Genomic DNA, 15,858 nt, shown 5'->3' with positions numbered 1-15,858 from the left:
TATATATTAATTAAATTTATCTTAGATTTTAGGAGACCATTCTGGATGTGGATGTGTACTTCTGTAGAATAAAACCTTTACCTGTTCTGGACCATACGGTAATCCCCATGGTCTTTCCATGCCATCATGAAGTAGTGGATAGCTGTATGCTTCAATGAACTGTCTTAGCAGGAAAAAGAAGTCGTCCACATTTTGTTCATTCCAGGTTGTAAGAAGATCAAAGATTATTTTTAGCATTTCCCTGCCAGCCTGGTCTCTTCCTTTCATTACAGCTTCTTGGGTAGATTGCCAGAAAGCCCAGAATTTCTTCTTCACATCAAAATGGATGACATCATCATACTGGTGCCACTCGCCTTAAAAGTTCAACAGCAAAAAAATTACAGGGGTCAGTAATTGCTACATTCATTTCTTTTGGTCCATTCATACTGTATATGTTTTAGATGTTTTAGCAGCAGGGCTAGGTTGAAACAAATTGTTGAGTTAAGAGTGCGTTTGTACTAAGCAAGTTCTTTATAGTTTGTTTCAATGTCTCTTCCTTTGATAAAGTTGGTTAGGGCATAGTCTGAAGAAACAAATTAAATTGAGGAAGCTGAAAACTTTGACAGAATTTATGGCTAAATTCTAAGATGAGTGAATTGGTCTTTGTTCTGGGATATTTTTTGCTTTTTTAGGATTTTTGTCTGTTTTAGTGCATCATTTTGTCTGCAACTTCTTATGCAGCTTGGCCATGTCTCTCTTGTAAAAGAGCTATCTAATTAAATAAATAATAAAATGTAAATATGTATTTATGTTGCAGTGTTAATAGTGTAACATACTTTTGTTTATATGTTTCATTGTGGTTTGTACTAGATAAAAACATTTTAATAATACGCTAAAAAAACAGTAACATACAGTAAATCAGTTTGTAAATGAGCAAAATTTGTGTCTGAGCATGAGTGAATCTAATGTACCTTTGTGTGTCAATAGATTCCTTTTGATTGACAGGCACCTATTGATGAGAAGATTTCCTTCTTTCTGATAGATGGTCTCATACATAACCTCATCGTTTTTTCCACGGTTCTTGTGAACAGTATATTTGTAAGGTATGCTCTCATGAATAATGTTTTTGGGAATCAAAAGCCGTTGCTCAACAAGATACCTCTTGTCCCCTAGAGACCTGTGAAACACAAGCAGTTATTAGAGATGGGACATGCAGAGAAGGGACAGACTTATAAATTCCAGTAAACTATTCACTCAATGATAGTCACTAACTTGCCAGTGACAAAAGGATAACATAATCACAATTTGATTTCATTCTTTCCTTGGTTTCCAGTGAAAAATTTACAAAACATGTTATTACTGTGGAAAAACTAATTTGCTAAAGTAAGTCATACTTAGAGAAGGTCATTTCCTTGCCAGCATCCCAGTTTCCAAATATTTTTTCAGATTTTAGAATAACCAAGTCCTTCCCTGGATCCAAATGGAAGTCTTTGGAAGTGACAACATGGAAGTACACAGGTATACATTCACTGATTGATGAACTGAAGAAAAAGGAGAAAAAAATCAACTGTGAACTTGATATTTTCCATACAAAATTTTAATAAATCAAAATAGTTTGTAATGGGTAAAAACACTTTGTATTATACATCACATGAAAGTGTGCAGTATATTCCTCATTAGGAAAACATTTTGATTCTAGATCAAATTTCCTATAGCCTATAGTGTAACTTACATTTGTGGTGTCTGAGGTTCAATGGCCTTTTTCGAGATGTCTGCTGCCACTAGCTGACCACCTTCAGCATCACTCTGGCTGGGAGGACTGGAAGGTGTCAGTGACCTGGAGACATCTACATTACTGTTGCCTGGTTGCTGCTCCTGTCTCTTTGTAAGGTGTGTGTTTGTTTTCCCATCTGATTTGGTGTCCGCAGCCTGTAAAAAAGGAAATAGTTGAAGAGTAAACAAAGCCCTGATCAGATGATCAGGATATTAACTTATCTAATGTAGAATAAACACAGTAACAGCTTCCAAAAATTTTTTCCATAGGAATTAGATATCCAGCTTTGTTGAATCACTGGTGTAATTTAGAATAACCGTTTTTGTTAAGCATTGTGGTTTCCTGTGACACACATTTTAGTGTCTTTATTTCTAAATTGAGACATTGGACATGGAAATACTCACTTTAAAGCCAAATGTGGTTTGTTAAAATGAATTAATTAACATTGCACAGTTAATAGCCTGTATCCATGAGCATGCACTGATGTAAATTGTCACTGTAAATATTATGACTTCAGTAATTATCATCTTATTTGAGTCTTCATTTAGAAAATCAGAAAGGGAGTAATAAATGTTTATTTAGCAGCTGATTATTCAAGTGTTTTGTCAGTTTCAGAGTTAAACTAAATGAATTACTTCAGCAACCAGAGCCAGTTGAATATTTGACTGATTACTATGCCAGTGACAGACAGACAGACAGACAGACAGACAGATAGACAGACAGATAGATAGATATTGTCTCCAAGGGGAAACTTGTTTCCACAGTGCGTTATGTGTTGTACGTGCCTCCACAACATACTGTACTACTATATGTCAGTGTTTGGTATTTGGCTCATCTGAGTGATAAATTACCTTCTTTCCAGCAGCTTTGTCTTCTTTCCTGTCTGTTTGTTTAGTGATTGACTGTATTTCCATGTTGGTGCGACTCTCATTACTAGACTCATCTGGCCTCTCAGACAAATTCTGTGTCTCATGAGAGGTTGTCTTTATTTCAGGGGAAGTTTGCTTGTCAGGTGTTTGCTCAGGCACTTCAGGTGCAGTAGAGATGGTTTCTTTTGTTGATCTTTGTGATGACACAGAGTTAGACAATTTCCTGGAATGAATGTCACTTTGCTTATCAGCAGGAACTGTCACAACATCAGGGCTGTTTCCTGGATTAATATCTGATGGTGCCTCTGTTTGTTGCTCTGGTTGACTGTCTAATTCGCGATCTGAGAGTTTTTGGTGGAGGAATGAGGGTGAAGTTCTGGTTTCCATAGTGGCTGTTGTGTCCTGTGGTGAAACATGACCCATGGCTGACCCCAAGTTGTCACTGGCCAACTGCCCCTGAAACGAGTCCAAATGGTTATCTTAGCAGATAGGAATTAGCAGGTATGCAGACATAATGAGAGGGTTTATGGCTGTTGGAAAATCAGGAAAATAATAATAATAATAAATTCATATTTATTATAAGCAGCTGATTTATATTGTGTGAGTGAGTTTGATAATTAAAACTATTTATATCAAGATTTTCTGAAATGAATACTATTCAGAAAAAGAGTTAGTCAAATACTTACCTCTATGTTTTTGGCTGTCTCCTGTGTGACTGAACATGGATCAACTGAAGACTTAATTTGTTTGGTATTTGGCTCATCAGCTTGGCCTTCCTTCCTCTGAGTTTGTTCAGTGAATGTACGCTCTTCAGGGTTAATGTGATCTTCTGGACTCTCTGAGAGATTTTGTATCTCATGTGAGAGTCTCTTTTCTTTATCCTGTTCAGAAGCAGACTGTTTTGCCACCAGATCAGATTCTTGAGGTGTTTGCTCAGACAATGCAGGTGCAGAGGTGTTGGTTTCTTGAGTTGATGTTAGTGATGACGCAGAATTAGACAGTGGCCCGGGATGATTGTCACTTGGCTTGTCATCATGAATTCGCACTGCATTGGGACTGTTTTCTGTACTAATATCTGATGGTGTCTCTGTTTGTTGCTCTGGTTGACTGTTACTGTCTAATTCGCGATCTGAGAGTTTTTGGTGGAGGGATGAGGGTGAAGTTCTGGTTTCCATAGTGGCTGTTGTGTCCTGTGGTGAAACATGACCCATGGCTGACCCCAAGTTGTCACTGGCCAACTGCCCCTGAAACGAGTCCAAATGGTTATCTTAGCAGATAGGAATTAGCAGGTATGCAGACATAATGAGAGGGTTTATGGCTGTTGGAAAATCAGGAAAATAATAATAATAATAAATTCATATTTATTATAAGCAGCTGATTTATATTGTGTGAGTGAGTTTGATAATTAAAACTATTTATATCAAGATTTTCTGAAATGAATACTATTCAGAAAAAGAGTTAGTCAAATACTTACCTCTATGTTTTTGGCTGTCTCCTGTGTGACTGAACATGGATCAACTAAAGACTTAATTTGTTTGGTATTTGGCTCATCAGCTTGGCCTTCCTTCCTCTGAGTTTGTTCAGTGAATGTACGCTCTTCAGGGTTAATGTGATCTTCTGGACTCTCTGAGAGATTTTGTATCTCATGTGAGAGTCTCTTTTCTTTATCCTGTTCAGAAGCAGACTGTTTTGCCACCAGATCAGATTCTTGAGGTGTTTGCTCAGACAATGCAGGTGCAGAGGTGTTGGTTTCTTGAATTGATGTTAGTGATGACGCAGAATTAGACAGTGGCCCGGGATGATTGTCACTTGGCTTGTCATCATGAATTCGCACTGCATTGGGACTGTTTTCTGTACTAATATCTGATGGTATCTCTGTTTGTTGCTCTGTCACTTCATCACAAGCAGGTGTAGGAGAGGGTGGTGACGTGGGAACAGACAGGTTGTTGAGACAGGCTGTCTCTCTACATGGTTGAGCATTACTGTCAAGAGCATGTGCTGTACCAGATAGCCTCTCTTCCTCCTTGCAACTCTCTGTGACTAACTTCCTGGTAGTGACTGATTTGCCATCTGAGGGTGTCTGGTAGGGGGATGAGGGCGTGGTTTTAATTTCTGGTGTGGCTGAGCTGGAAGTGTTATCTGACAGGTCCTGTCTTGTACTACCATCTCTGGCTGGCTCTGAGTCATCACTGGCCGGCTGCCCCTGAAAAAAAGTCTAAATAGTTAGCTTAGCAGATGGAAGTTTCACTTTGTTAAAGTTTGCCCAGAGGTTAAGTTACTCTAGAGGCAAAAATGATCTCATTAGTTAAGTGGTTAATGCATTAAAAGCCAGAGAACCATCATTTTCAGCAGCAAGTTAATAAAACGGAAAAAGTCTATTTTGAGCAAAAAAGGCCATGAAATCTTCTTTCATTCATTCACAAATATAGTGTTCATGAAACTGAGAAACTGAGAAACTTGGAAGATCTCATGGGATAATTACATAGACTTAAAACAGTGCCTTTTCTTGAAACTCTTGTTGTTTTATTTGGCTTCTACTAATTCTAATAATTCAGTCTTAGTGAAGTAAAACTCCAAAGCTCTCAAAGGTTTATAATGCTGAAACTCAATTATAACCACATTGCTGCCATTGCAGAAATCTGTTCTACTTTCCTTGACCTTTGTCCTTATTTCCTCTACTGCACTAAATGATGTCGGTTTAAACTGGAAGGAAGAAACATGATTCAGTGCCAGCAAAAACAAACAAAGATTGCTTATGATTGTGACAGAATGACAAAACAGAATGAGCTCTCTTCCTGTTTTAGTTCTAGTTCTTTAACAATTATTGCTCAACTTCAAACTTAATTTAAAAAATGTAATGAGCATAAAAAATTATGCAAAAATAATGAAACGTATTAGCAATTTCACCTTAAACTGGGCAGTGTTTTCTTGTTCCTCTTTAACGTCTTTTGGAACCTGGACTGGCTTCTCCTTTTGGTTCCTCTCCTCTGTGGTGACTGACTGTTGATGTGTTGGCGTGGCCACATCTGGGTAACAATTTAAAGTTATATGACATGACATTAGTTAGACATATCTAACCACAGTAAAGGTTTCAGTTGTTTCATACTCCCACCTGCAGATGGGATAACAGAACAGTAAATTACAAAATATTTAAAAAAAAACAACAACTTACCAACAACTAGAAACCAAACTGGACTTTCAGCTACTACTATATAGCAAATAAATCATACTTCATTAAAGTCTATGTACAGAACAAAAAAGCAATGTCATTAGTAAGCTATACTTGTGTTGTAACAGCCTATTATGTATAAAGTCTTATGATTTCTCATCTGTCTGGTCAAAAGTAGACCTGGAGCATTGTTTTATGGTTACACTTGAGAAAGCTCTCATTGCTTTTTCTTTCTTTCTTTGAGGAAGAAAAAAATAATTAGAAAAAAAATTTGCAGGGAAGCTTACCTTGGGTCCTATTTTGAGTCAACGCAAATAACTTGAAGCCACACTCAGGACAGAATTTATAGGACTTTTCCACTTGAATCCCACATTCAGGGCAGAACATGATGTACCTGTTTAAAAAAATAATATTATGAATGTGGGCAAACATTTTGGTGTACTTGTTGAGCATTTTAAGTAGATTCATGATACTTTCAGAAAGTTATTTTACCCATGTAACAATTTCTCAAAGTAAAAGTATATAAGAATTTTCCTATAAGAACTTATCTGTATGAAGACTAATTTAACAGGCTGCTGTACTTAATAGTAATTTGACCCTTTATAAAACTACCTACAAAAGGTTTTAGATCTTTCTGTTTCATGTTTATAATAAACTTGTAATATTAAAAAAGACTGACATGGACTAATTTTGTCTCAAGTGGGTAAACGTGTTATTATAGCCAATTATATTGTAATACAAAGAGAAATTAGAAAAAGAACACTCAGTATGATTAACCTAACATTTACAGGCACATTATAGGCCTACCTTTCTTTGATTTCCCTTTGGAGTCAATAAAGTACTCTATCTATCTATCTAATAGATAGAGTACTGGAATATTGCAGCCAGCAAATTAATTAATTATTCTCAAACTCAGTTTATCATCTCATTAGTAACACTGACTGACTTGTTCAAATCACTTACCTTGTTTGCTCCGCTTCCTAACATGGTTGAAACTAAGATTCTGAGCTGATGACTCGCGTTATATAACACACTGAGAGTTTTACTTTCGTTTTCATTTACGGTGAAAGGAGTGGCTTTGGTTTTGTGTTTAGAGGAACTAGTTTTGAAGGCATTTTATAAGCAAAATGTCATTGTCACCTCTAAAATATAAAACATGAAAATACTAATATAGACCATACTGATGCAACATCTGTTTTTTTTTTCTTTTTTTTAGTCGACACTGTGAATCTTTAACCAAAGGAAGTATTTTAAAAAACACTATATCATGGTTTTATAGATTTTCTCTTTCTCCCCTTGTCAGTGCCTCAGATGTCTTGGATCTGAATAACATTACCATGTCAACAATGTTCAGTGACATGTTCAATACAGCACTAGTACACACAGACATCCTCATTGGTAGCCATTAGGGGGCAATATTGATTTATCTAAAACACTTTCTCTCCAAACCTCATTCCCTATCAAGACACCTCAGAGTCAAGATATTATGATCAGACCTTAAATTGGACATAAATCTTAATAAAACAACACTGTGCAATTAATATCAGCTGCACAGTGAGAGAAGGTGTAGTACTAAGGGTTGACATTAATTAAAATAATAGAAGCACCAGTAGTTGTAGTAGTGATAGCAGTAGTAACGGTACTTATACTACTTGAAATACTACCTGAAATTGACACACATCCACTGCTGGGATTGTCAAATTCTCATCTCATGTTGTCAAACTGGAATTTAATTGCTGTTGTTTTGTAACACACTCCCTTAGGTCTAGGTGCGGCGTCATTCTAAAATACCAAAATAAATCAGTCACCTCAAACAAGTAAATTAATTTCATTTCAAATAACACTATAGGTTTGAAACAGTGAGGATGGATTTTTGTGTAACAACAAATTCTGTGTGGTGTGGTATTCACCTCATTGGAATTTATCTGATAGACACTACTAAGTAGTTGTACTGATGGTAGTTCTAATATAACTCTATGTTTCAAGTAAACTTCAAACTTAGGGCCTGAAGGAGTAAAATGCAATCAATTCAATTTGATTGATTGTGGGAAATAGGAAGACTGGATCATTAAAATAAATTACATAAGAAGAATGGAAATATTTGTGAAGAAATCAAAGTCCTGGTAAAGAGTGGATAATTGCACACTAAAATAGGGATTCACTTGCAGTTGGAATTTACAAGTAAGATTTCATACATGCATTGAATTTAGAGTGCATTTAGAGTTCTGCATATTAGGAAATATTGAATTCCAAAAATAACAAATTAATATTGAGTGACAGACATAATGTGTGCCAAACAATTTTAAGTTCAATTAAACCCAAAATTTTCCTGGGACACACATGTGACATTGTGTGATGGTTGCTGCTAATCTTCCTTCTTCTTCATCCTTTGTTTCCAACTCCAACAATCAATGCCACTTCTATGCTTTCAAACTGTCCTGTCTTTTCAGACCCTGCCATTCCCCACCTGACCAGCAGCTGTCACTAGAGAGCTTTCCTGCCTCAGCCATGACCTAAACATCTACCTGATCTGAACAGCTTTTCTGCTTTTCCCCTGGCGTAGCCCAGTATTAGCCCTCAGTCAGTACTGCCGTAGTGTGCCAAACATTACTCTGCCTCAGTTGTCTTGATGATGTTGGTAGTTTGAACTGATCTGTTGCTGCTGACCTTCTGGTTGCCACTTGACCAAGTCAGGATGTTTTGGTGTTTATGTGGTCAAAGTTAACAGTTAAGTTTACCCGAGGATGATCACACGAAACCTCTGTGAATTTTTAAAGCTGAAATCCAAGTTATAACATATACTGAATCTGTATGATGGAGTGTTATGAAATAAGGCAGCAACTTAATCATTGCTGGAGACACTGTCAATGAGGATGCCCTGTCAACACCAGACACCTTTCAGCTGTATTTTCAGCTGATCTGTGTGAGAAACCAGCTTCCAGGACACCATAAAATGGCCTGCATACTTGAAGGTATACTATAGCGTTTTTGACCATTATTACCTCTATGGCTCAATGTTTTGATGAGCGGGTCCCTGTTTTTGTTTGTATCTCTTGCTCTACTACCAGGACAGACAAGCACACACACATACAGTACCCACACGCAGGTGTCGTGATACACATTCCTGCTGACTTTTTGAAGGCACAGTATTTTCAAGTGAAACTCCTTGTAAGCTTGCTTTTTGACTACTTGTTTTTTCTTTGAACATTACAAATGTATTTTTATTCCCAACAGTACGCCTAATACATTGTCTTTCCTCTGATTTATGCACATAACTACATAAATTGGGCATTGGACTATGACTCCAGTGTGGATATTAATGGATCAATTACAAGATAAAACAATTTTGTACTGTATTACAGCTTCAAAAAAACCAAACATTCTAGATAGATATAGTTGATTTGGAAGGAGAATGTAACATTCATCTTCCTACTGAATAACTACTGTAAAAATACTGTATAAAATAAAATAAAATAAAATGAAATAAAATTGGATGAGTTGTAAAAGAAGACTGGGAGAGACTACTAGAAGAAAGATTGCAGCAAAGAAGAAGAATAACCTTTGAAATGTAATTAAATTCAGCATCAAGGCTTTGCCAAAGCAGCTGAATTGCCAAAAGGTCTTTTTTAATGGCAATAAAATGAAACGCCGGGATAGGTTGAGTTCATGTGGGGGGAATGTGATGAATATTTTCCTCTCAAAATGCATGCATGCATAATATCCAAGATGGCATTTGTGAGGGAGGAAAATAATTTATTTTCCACTGCCTCTGAAGTCAGTGCTCAAGGAGCATGCTAAATCATATCATCTCATTGCTAGGCTGAATTGTTGACCGTGCTAACAGGCTTGGACTCTGTGTGTGTGTGTGTGTGTGTGTGTGTGTGTGTGTGTGTGTGTGTGTGTGTGTGTGTGTGTGTGTGTGTGTGTGTGTGTGTGTTGGAGATGTGGGGGCTAATCTCAGTGCTGGGCTACTGAGTCCCTCCTCCTCTTCTTTACCACCCACACATCTCTGCCACACACACATACACACATCGCCGCAGTTGCCAGCCAATCACTACCTCTCTTCCTTTCTATTGCTTTTACCTGCGTCACTCTGCATGTGTTGCCATGGTGATCATTGATGCTCCCCCCACACTTTGTTTCTCTGCCTCTTCCAGCATGAGGATGAAGCCGACTTGTGGCTGCTGATGCAGGCAGCCTGCAGACGTCATCACTTCCCTCGGGAAGAAGGCCTATTTTTACCACTGGGCACAAAGTATACCAAGCTGCCCAACATATTTATGGAACTGCATCTAATCCCAGCCTGCCAGGAAAACATTTCTCCCCACACTCTGCATCTTTCTCTCTGTCTCCATTCAGTTCACAGAAATGCTATTCCTTCCAAGGCATATTTTTATCACTTTAATTGAAATGACAGAACCAGGTGAAGGTTTGAATAATCTTGCTTTAGTATCTGTGGTCTGTGGTGTTTTATCTGCGATACTGTATTTACCACCAAAGGGAGATTCCACACACTCACCAGTCCACATGGAGGTCAGAGGTCAGTGGTCACAGACCCTGAAGCTGGTAGAGATTCAGTGTTTTTTTTGGTTTTTTTTGCTTGAAAGCTCTTCAGCTGGGCAGATGCCTACTGTTCCAGGGACAGATAACAGTGAAGGAAGTCAGTCACCCAGTGTTTTCTGACTTTCTCCTGGACAACCAGGAGAAAGTGTTTACTGCTGGAGTTATGTTGTAATTTTTGGAGGCAGGACTGCCAGAGTGAGGTGACAAAAAAAGAGCAGTGCCAAGGTGGACTAATTTTATCAGCTACAAATTAAGAAGGTGCTGGAACTAGGGGTGCAACTAATTATCATTTGTATTATAATTAATCTGATGATTATTTTCTCAATTTTTTTGAGAATTTTTTTTTGGAGAATGCAAGGTGATGTCTAAAATTGCTTGTTTGGTCCAACCAGCAGTCCAAACCCTACACCATGTCTACACTGAAAGCGTCTCAGCCACATTTTTCAGTCATCTGTGTCACGCCCATCTGACAGAACACTACAATTCTATGTTAACCAATCACAGATGACTGAAAAACGCGGCTGAGAGGCTTTTAGTGTAGACACAGTGTTAGGCTTCAAGTCTATAATATCATAACTACAGTAATTGTGTATTGGGCTCTGAGCACTTCCAAAACATGGGTGACCGACGCTCAACACTGCACCTGAACGCCTTCAGTGTAGACACACAGACAAAGCACTTGCTGCTACTGCTGCTCTGCTAAACATGCTGCTCACACTATGCTTTAGACATGTTGTTAAGATATTCACTTTGCTACCATACAAGACAAAAAAACAGCAAATCTTGTTTGTTTGGGATTTTTGCTTAAAAAAAGACGCAATTATTAGCGACTATAAAGAATGATCAAAAAACAAAATACATAGTAAATGAGAAAGCATCTGCACAATTATCTTGTGCCGAAATTCAATGAAGATAAGTGTGCAGATGCTTCGACTTATTTTCAAGGTGGACTAAAATTCACTGTGTTGGTACAGTCTTGATGTGGCAGCTGATCTTGGTGCATATACTCATAAAAAGTAATTTACGGTGTCCATGTGCTGCTACTTACCTGAGTTTAGCTCCATTTGTCACCTAGCGTAGCATTTGCCTACACAAACACTAAGGAAAAAGATAAACTGTTATATTTTTTACTTCTTATCCAGCACCATGTGGTATCATCAAAGGTGTTTTTGTGATAACATTTTAATTTTCCTCCTAAGGTTTGTGTAAAGAACGTCATGTGACCATGTCACAGACTAAAATACAGAGTTCAGAGGTCATGGGTGGGACTAACCTGAGTTATGCTGGTTCTGTACCTACCTGTGCTGTTGGACTTGGACTGTACTGGTCAAGTGCTGGTCTGCTATAGGTCCTGCAAACCAAGGGAATCGACATTTAAGGAGGGAGATACCACTCTTTAAAGTCCATGCAAAGCAATAATAAATACATGTTCTGAGTTTGTCACACCACAGAAAAATGTGTTATTAATCACCCAGCCAAATTTGAATAATTAAAAAAATCACCAAGTATATAAAGTCAGGTTTCAAAATTGTGGAAGAATAAGCAGTATTCCCTACTCTGAAACGCTGGGGACAGGTCTGCTGAAAGTGCTGAAACCACGGCCCAAATGAACAGTCTCTGAGTTAACAACGCTCATACCAAACTCCCATATAAAAGTACACAATTTAAAATAGGCCTTGTTTGAAGGTGTAAGGCAAGCAACGTCGATGATAATTTACAAATAAAGTAACGTTAGGAGCCACTATTTAATTCGGCACTTATTTTGTAGGTAAATGTGGACTTGTTTCAGTAAAAATTTAACTTGAGTAGTTAACAAGCTAACCCTTACCAATCATTGGTACGTTAAATTGTCATTTTTTTTCCAATGGAGTTCGGTGCTCTTAACGTTACTTACTTCTTTGCTGAAAAGCAGCTGTATTGTGGCCATCACCCCTGGAGCAATTGCCTCTCATGCTGTGCTTTTTGGTGACGTGCTGCCCGGTAAATGCTCTCCCTCTGGCCAGGGACCTCCCAGCCGCACAGCCAGTGCTGAAGCCAAAGTGGTGGGCGGCATCAGGCGGTCCCTAACAAGCTTTTAAAATACAACACATTGTTAAAGATTAAACCAGTGGTTTCCAACCTTTTTGACATCTTAGAAAAAGCACTGTGTAGTCAGGGTCACATTTCAGATGTCTATGAGTTGTTAACAGCTCCACCAAATAGTGATTTTTCTCTCTTAACTTCTCATATGGCTTCATTTCAATAAATGTTCAAATCATCCAATATTTGACCAAATATCAAAGATAAGAGGAAAAGTCCAAAAAATGAAAACAGATGTGTTTTTTTCTTCTTTGCTCTCCCATTAATCATCTTACGACACCTTTGGAAGGGCATATTTCAGATATGCGAAATTATTTGCCTGTGGTGGTCTCCGTTTGCTATTCCAACAATGGATTTCAAGAATAATGGCAAACCCAAGAGTTCTGGAGAAAATGGGTTGCGTTTGGACTTTAATTTGAATGACAAAGGGAGACATCTTCAGTACCAAGGACAGCGCTCAAACTAGTTTTGATTTAACCACTGTTTACAGGCATTAACAGGCTGGTAATGGTTATGCTTCTACATCCAAATGTGAACCACGAAAAGCTCTTGTCATGTGAATTAGTTTATGAAAAAAATTGCGCTTAAGTTTGCATTCATTAGAGGTGCTTCATGCTATGTGTGTAGCTTATGGCAGACAGTCTAGAGAGTGGCTGTGATGTAGAATGTGCTATACAGTTAAACAATAATACAATGACATCACTCATTTTACATTCAATTGGAAGTCCTCCCCTACTTAAAGGACCAGTGTGTAAGATTTAGTGGCATCTAGTAGTGAAGTTGCAGATTGCAAGCAAAAGAATACACCTCCCCTCGCCCTCCCCCTCCAAGCATGTGGGAGAATCTACAGTGGCTGCGAAACTCGCGAAATATACGAAAGGCCCTCTCTAGAGCCAGTGTTTGGTTTGTCCGTTCTGGGCTTATGTAGAAACATGGTGGTGCAACACGGCAGCCTCCGTGGAAGAGGACCCGCTCCCTATATAGATATAAAGGGCTCATTCTAACGTAATGAAAACACATTGATTCTTATTTTCAGGTGATTATACACTAATTAAGACATACTTATGAATATTATATTCCATTTCTGCTAAGTCTGTTCTGCTAGATGCCACTAAATTCTACACACTGGTCCTTTAAAGCATCTTCCCGCCTGGTGAGCTGCCACCTCTCTGATCTCTTGCTAGCTTGGTACTACGTTTAATGTATCATGTGTTTCCGATTTTTTTTTTATTAGCTTATATTATTCTTTTATTCTGGTTAAAATGCAGGAAATGCAGTTTGATGACTTAAATCATAACATAGCAAGTCATTCCCGCTAGGTTAAATTAGCTTCTCCACACAGCACTTTCACACACAGACTGTGGAGGTCGGACAGAAGCCTTCATATTCATGTTAAATTTTCGCAAAGCCTGTATCCTAATTAATTTCAGACAAGTGTTTAGAGACTAATTAACTTCCACATTCACACAAACTACCTTCATCCGTTGGAGGGAGCGACTGCTGCTGACCGTGCTGACATCTCTGCTTTCACTGTCAGTGTACTTAAGTTAAACGCACAATATGTAATTTCAGCCACTAGGGGTCTCTCAATCAAAACAATAACAAAAGATGGAGTGTGATGTCGGTGTGAAGTAGCAAGGGATCATGGGAGTTGTTGTCTTTGTTGTTAAATAACCAGCTTCACCGGGATAGGATTACTCCAGTGTTAATCATTCAGGATGTTTTTACCGGGAGCCAAATTACCCGCAGAGGTGTTTGGTGACCACCAGACTTCCTGGAGAGGCTGTTAGCCGAGCTCCATTTGCCCAGTTTATTTCTCTGATAACTTAAGATCCAGACGTCCAACGACTAAAATCCTTCTTCTGGCTAAAAGATACAGTTAAATGCGACTTAAATTTATCATGAAAATGTGGCTTAAAACTGAATAAAAGTCAATTTATAACAGTTTCTGTAGAACAACCACAATGCAGATGTACTATCTTGTATGTGTGTAAATTACTCTTTGGTAGACGCCATTGTAGCGGACAAACACAGCACCGCTGTATGTATCATGTGCGTGTTTACTCTTTGGTAGAGGAGGTATGACGCCATTGACATGCGACCAAATGAACGGTCCGTCATTTCTCTAGGTTTGAGAATTGTTGGAAACATTTAGGATAATGTAGGTACACAACTCAACAAAATATATAACATAGGTCTAGTTGTTTTTAGACATTTTAATGTGGAATAATTACATATTATACCTTTAAATGTGTTCAGTTAGCACTCATTCTAGGGTCTGGCTATGACCTGTAATATTAATGTAACCCCGTCGGTGGTTAGCATTAAGGCAGCTAAATAACAACAGTTAAAAGTGCTGAGTAAAATCGATAAATACCTGCAAGTGAGTATAGCTTGTAGTCTCAAGGAGGTAAACTGTCAGTAACGGTCGATAACAGTGGTGGTCTGAATGTTGCTCCGTTTGCGCTTGCGCCGGTTCATGCCGTTGGGCTCCTGGCAAGTTAATGTCTAACATCCACTGAACAAGACAGCCTGAAAGTCCCTGTCATCATCGGCCTACTGATGTCACTGTTGACCTACAACAGAACGCATGCTATGAAATTATAATTTAAAACTAAAATAAATGTGGGTTAATTCCATAGACCGTAAAAAAAAAAAAAAAAAAAAAAAAAGATGGACGTATCCACCATGACATCACCCATTGGTTCGTGGACTCCTATTTAGAAACCTCGAGTTTTGGAGCCAGAAGTGACGAGAAGGGACCATATTTTGACGAGAGGGTGGAGTTGAGCCTAACGCTAGCTGCTAGCTTGGTTAACATGGTGCATTTACAGTCTATGGTTAACTGTGCTAATGCTAATTTTCGCTAGCGAAAACCAGCCTTAAAACCATTGGAAAAACTGAACATCCGACTCCTGAGAGGGTCTTTTAGTACAACCAAACGCTGAAAAAAGACTTCTTAGGCCACCAAAACGTTACAATTAACTTTCATAAACTGAAAACACACTGATAAAGCATCGGCTATACGGCTACATCTATACTCTGAAGCCTGGGGTTGTGCAATGGTTACGTTACCTCACCAACGTTGTCGCCATGGTAGCGACTTGTCAATCATAATGTAGCCACGCCCTAAAGCATACCCTGCTTTATCGTCAAATTTAAATTAAATGGGACCATAATTTACTAAATGAAAATCATGTTGTATTAAAGAAGACTTGAAACTAGCAAATGAGACCATAAACCCATTAGGAAACTGTTTACTGAGGTAATAAATCAACTGAGAAGTAAGGTCATTTTCTCATAGACTTCCATACAATCAGACTTCTTTTTGGAGCCAGTGGAGTCGCCCCTAGTGGCCGCTAGAGAGAATGCAAGTTTAAGTCACTTCCGCATTGGCTTCATTTTTCAGATTGGGAGTTACCTGT

At 38.3% G+C, this 15,858-nt stretch overlaps 1 protein-coding gene across 7 annotated transcripts in view; it reads right to left on the bottom strand.

Annotated features, from left to right (window-relative positions):
• LOC121899844 (E3 ubiquitin-protein ligase rnf213-alpha-like) overlaps positions 1–15,297 on the bottom strand; it is a 54,399-nt gene extending 39,102 nt beyond the window's left edge. The window contains exons 1-13 of one of the 7 annotated variants that reach the window (XM_042415562.1): positions 15,132–15,297; positions 14,811–15,009; positions 12,249–12,425; positions 11,654–11,705; positions 6,079–6,185; positions 5,530–5,648; positions 4,097–4,825; positions 3,309–3,866; positions 2,605–3,078; positions 1,712–1,908; positions 1,374–1,520; positions 951–1,156; positions 82–353 (exon numbers count right to left, since the gene is read on the bottom strand). In XM_042415562.1, the coding sequence (XP_042271496.1) occupies positions 82–353; positions 951–1,156; positions 1,374–1,520; positions 1,712–1,908; positions 2,605–3,078; positions 3,309–3,866; positions 4,097–4,825; positions 5,530–5,648; positions 6,079–6,185; positions 11,654–11,705; positions 12,249–12,306 (2,919 nt within the window). In that variant the 5' untranslated portion in view covers positions 12,307–12,425; positions 14,811–15,009; positions 15,132–15,297. Of the gene's footprint in view, positions 1–81; positions 354–950; positions 1,157–1,373; positions 1,521–1,711; positions 1,909–2,604; positions 3,079–3,308; positions 3,867–4,096; positions 4,826–5,529; positions 5,649–6,078; positions 6,186–7,455; positions 9,242–9,874; positions 11,453–11,653; positions 11,706–12,248; positions 12,426–14,810; positions 15,087–15,131 lie in introns of those variants that run through there. The other 6 variants (XM_042415566.1, XM_042415569.1, XM_042415563.1 and 3 more) reach the window with 6 other exon arrangements.
• Positions 15,298–15,858: the final 561 nt, after the last annotated feature.

This window comes from Thunnus maccoyii, chromosome 7, assembly GCF_910596095.1.
Source record: "Thunnus maccoyii chromosome 7, fThuMac1.1, whole genome shotgun sequence".
In the NCBI taxonomy this organism is placed as follows: domain Eukaryota; kingdom Metazoa; phylum Chordata; class Actinopteri; order Scombriformes; family Scombridae; genus Thunnus; species Thunnus maccoyii.
Note: the sequence above shows the minus strand (reverse complement) of the source record. Positions and strands in the feature narration are given on the sequence as shown.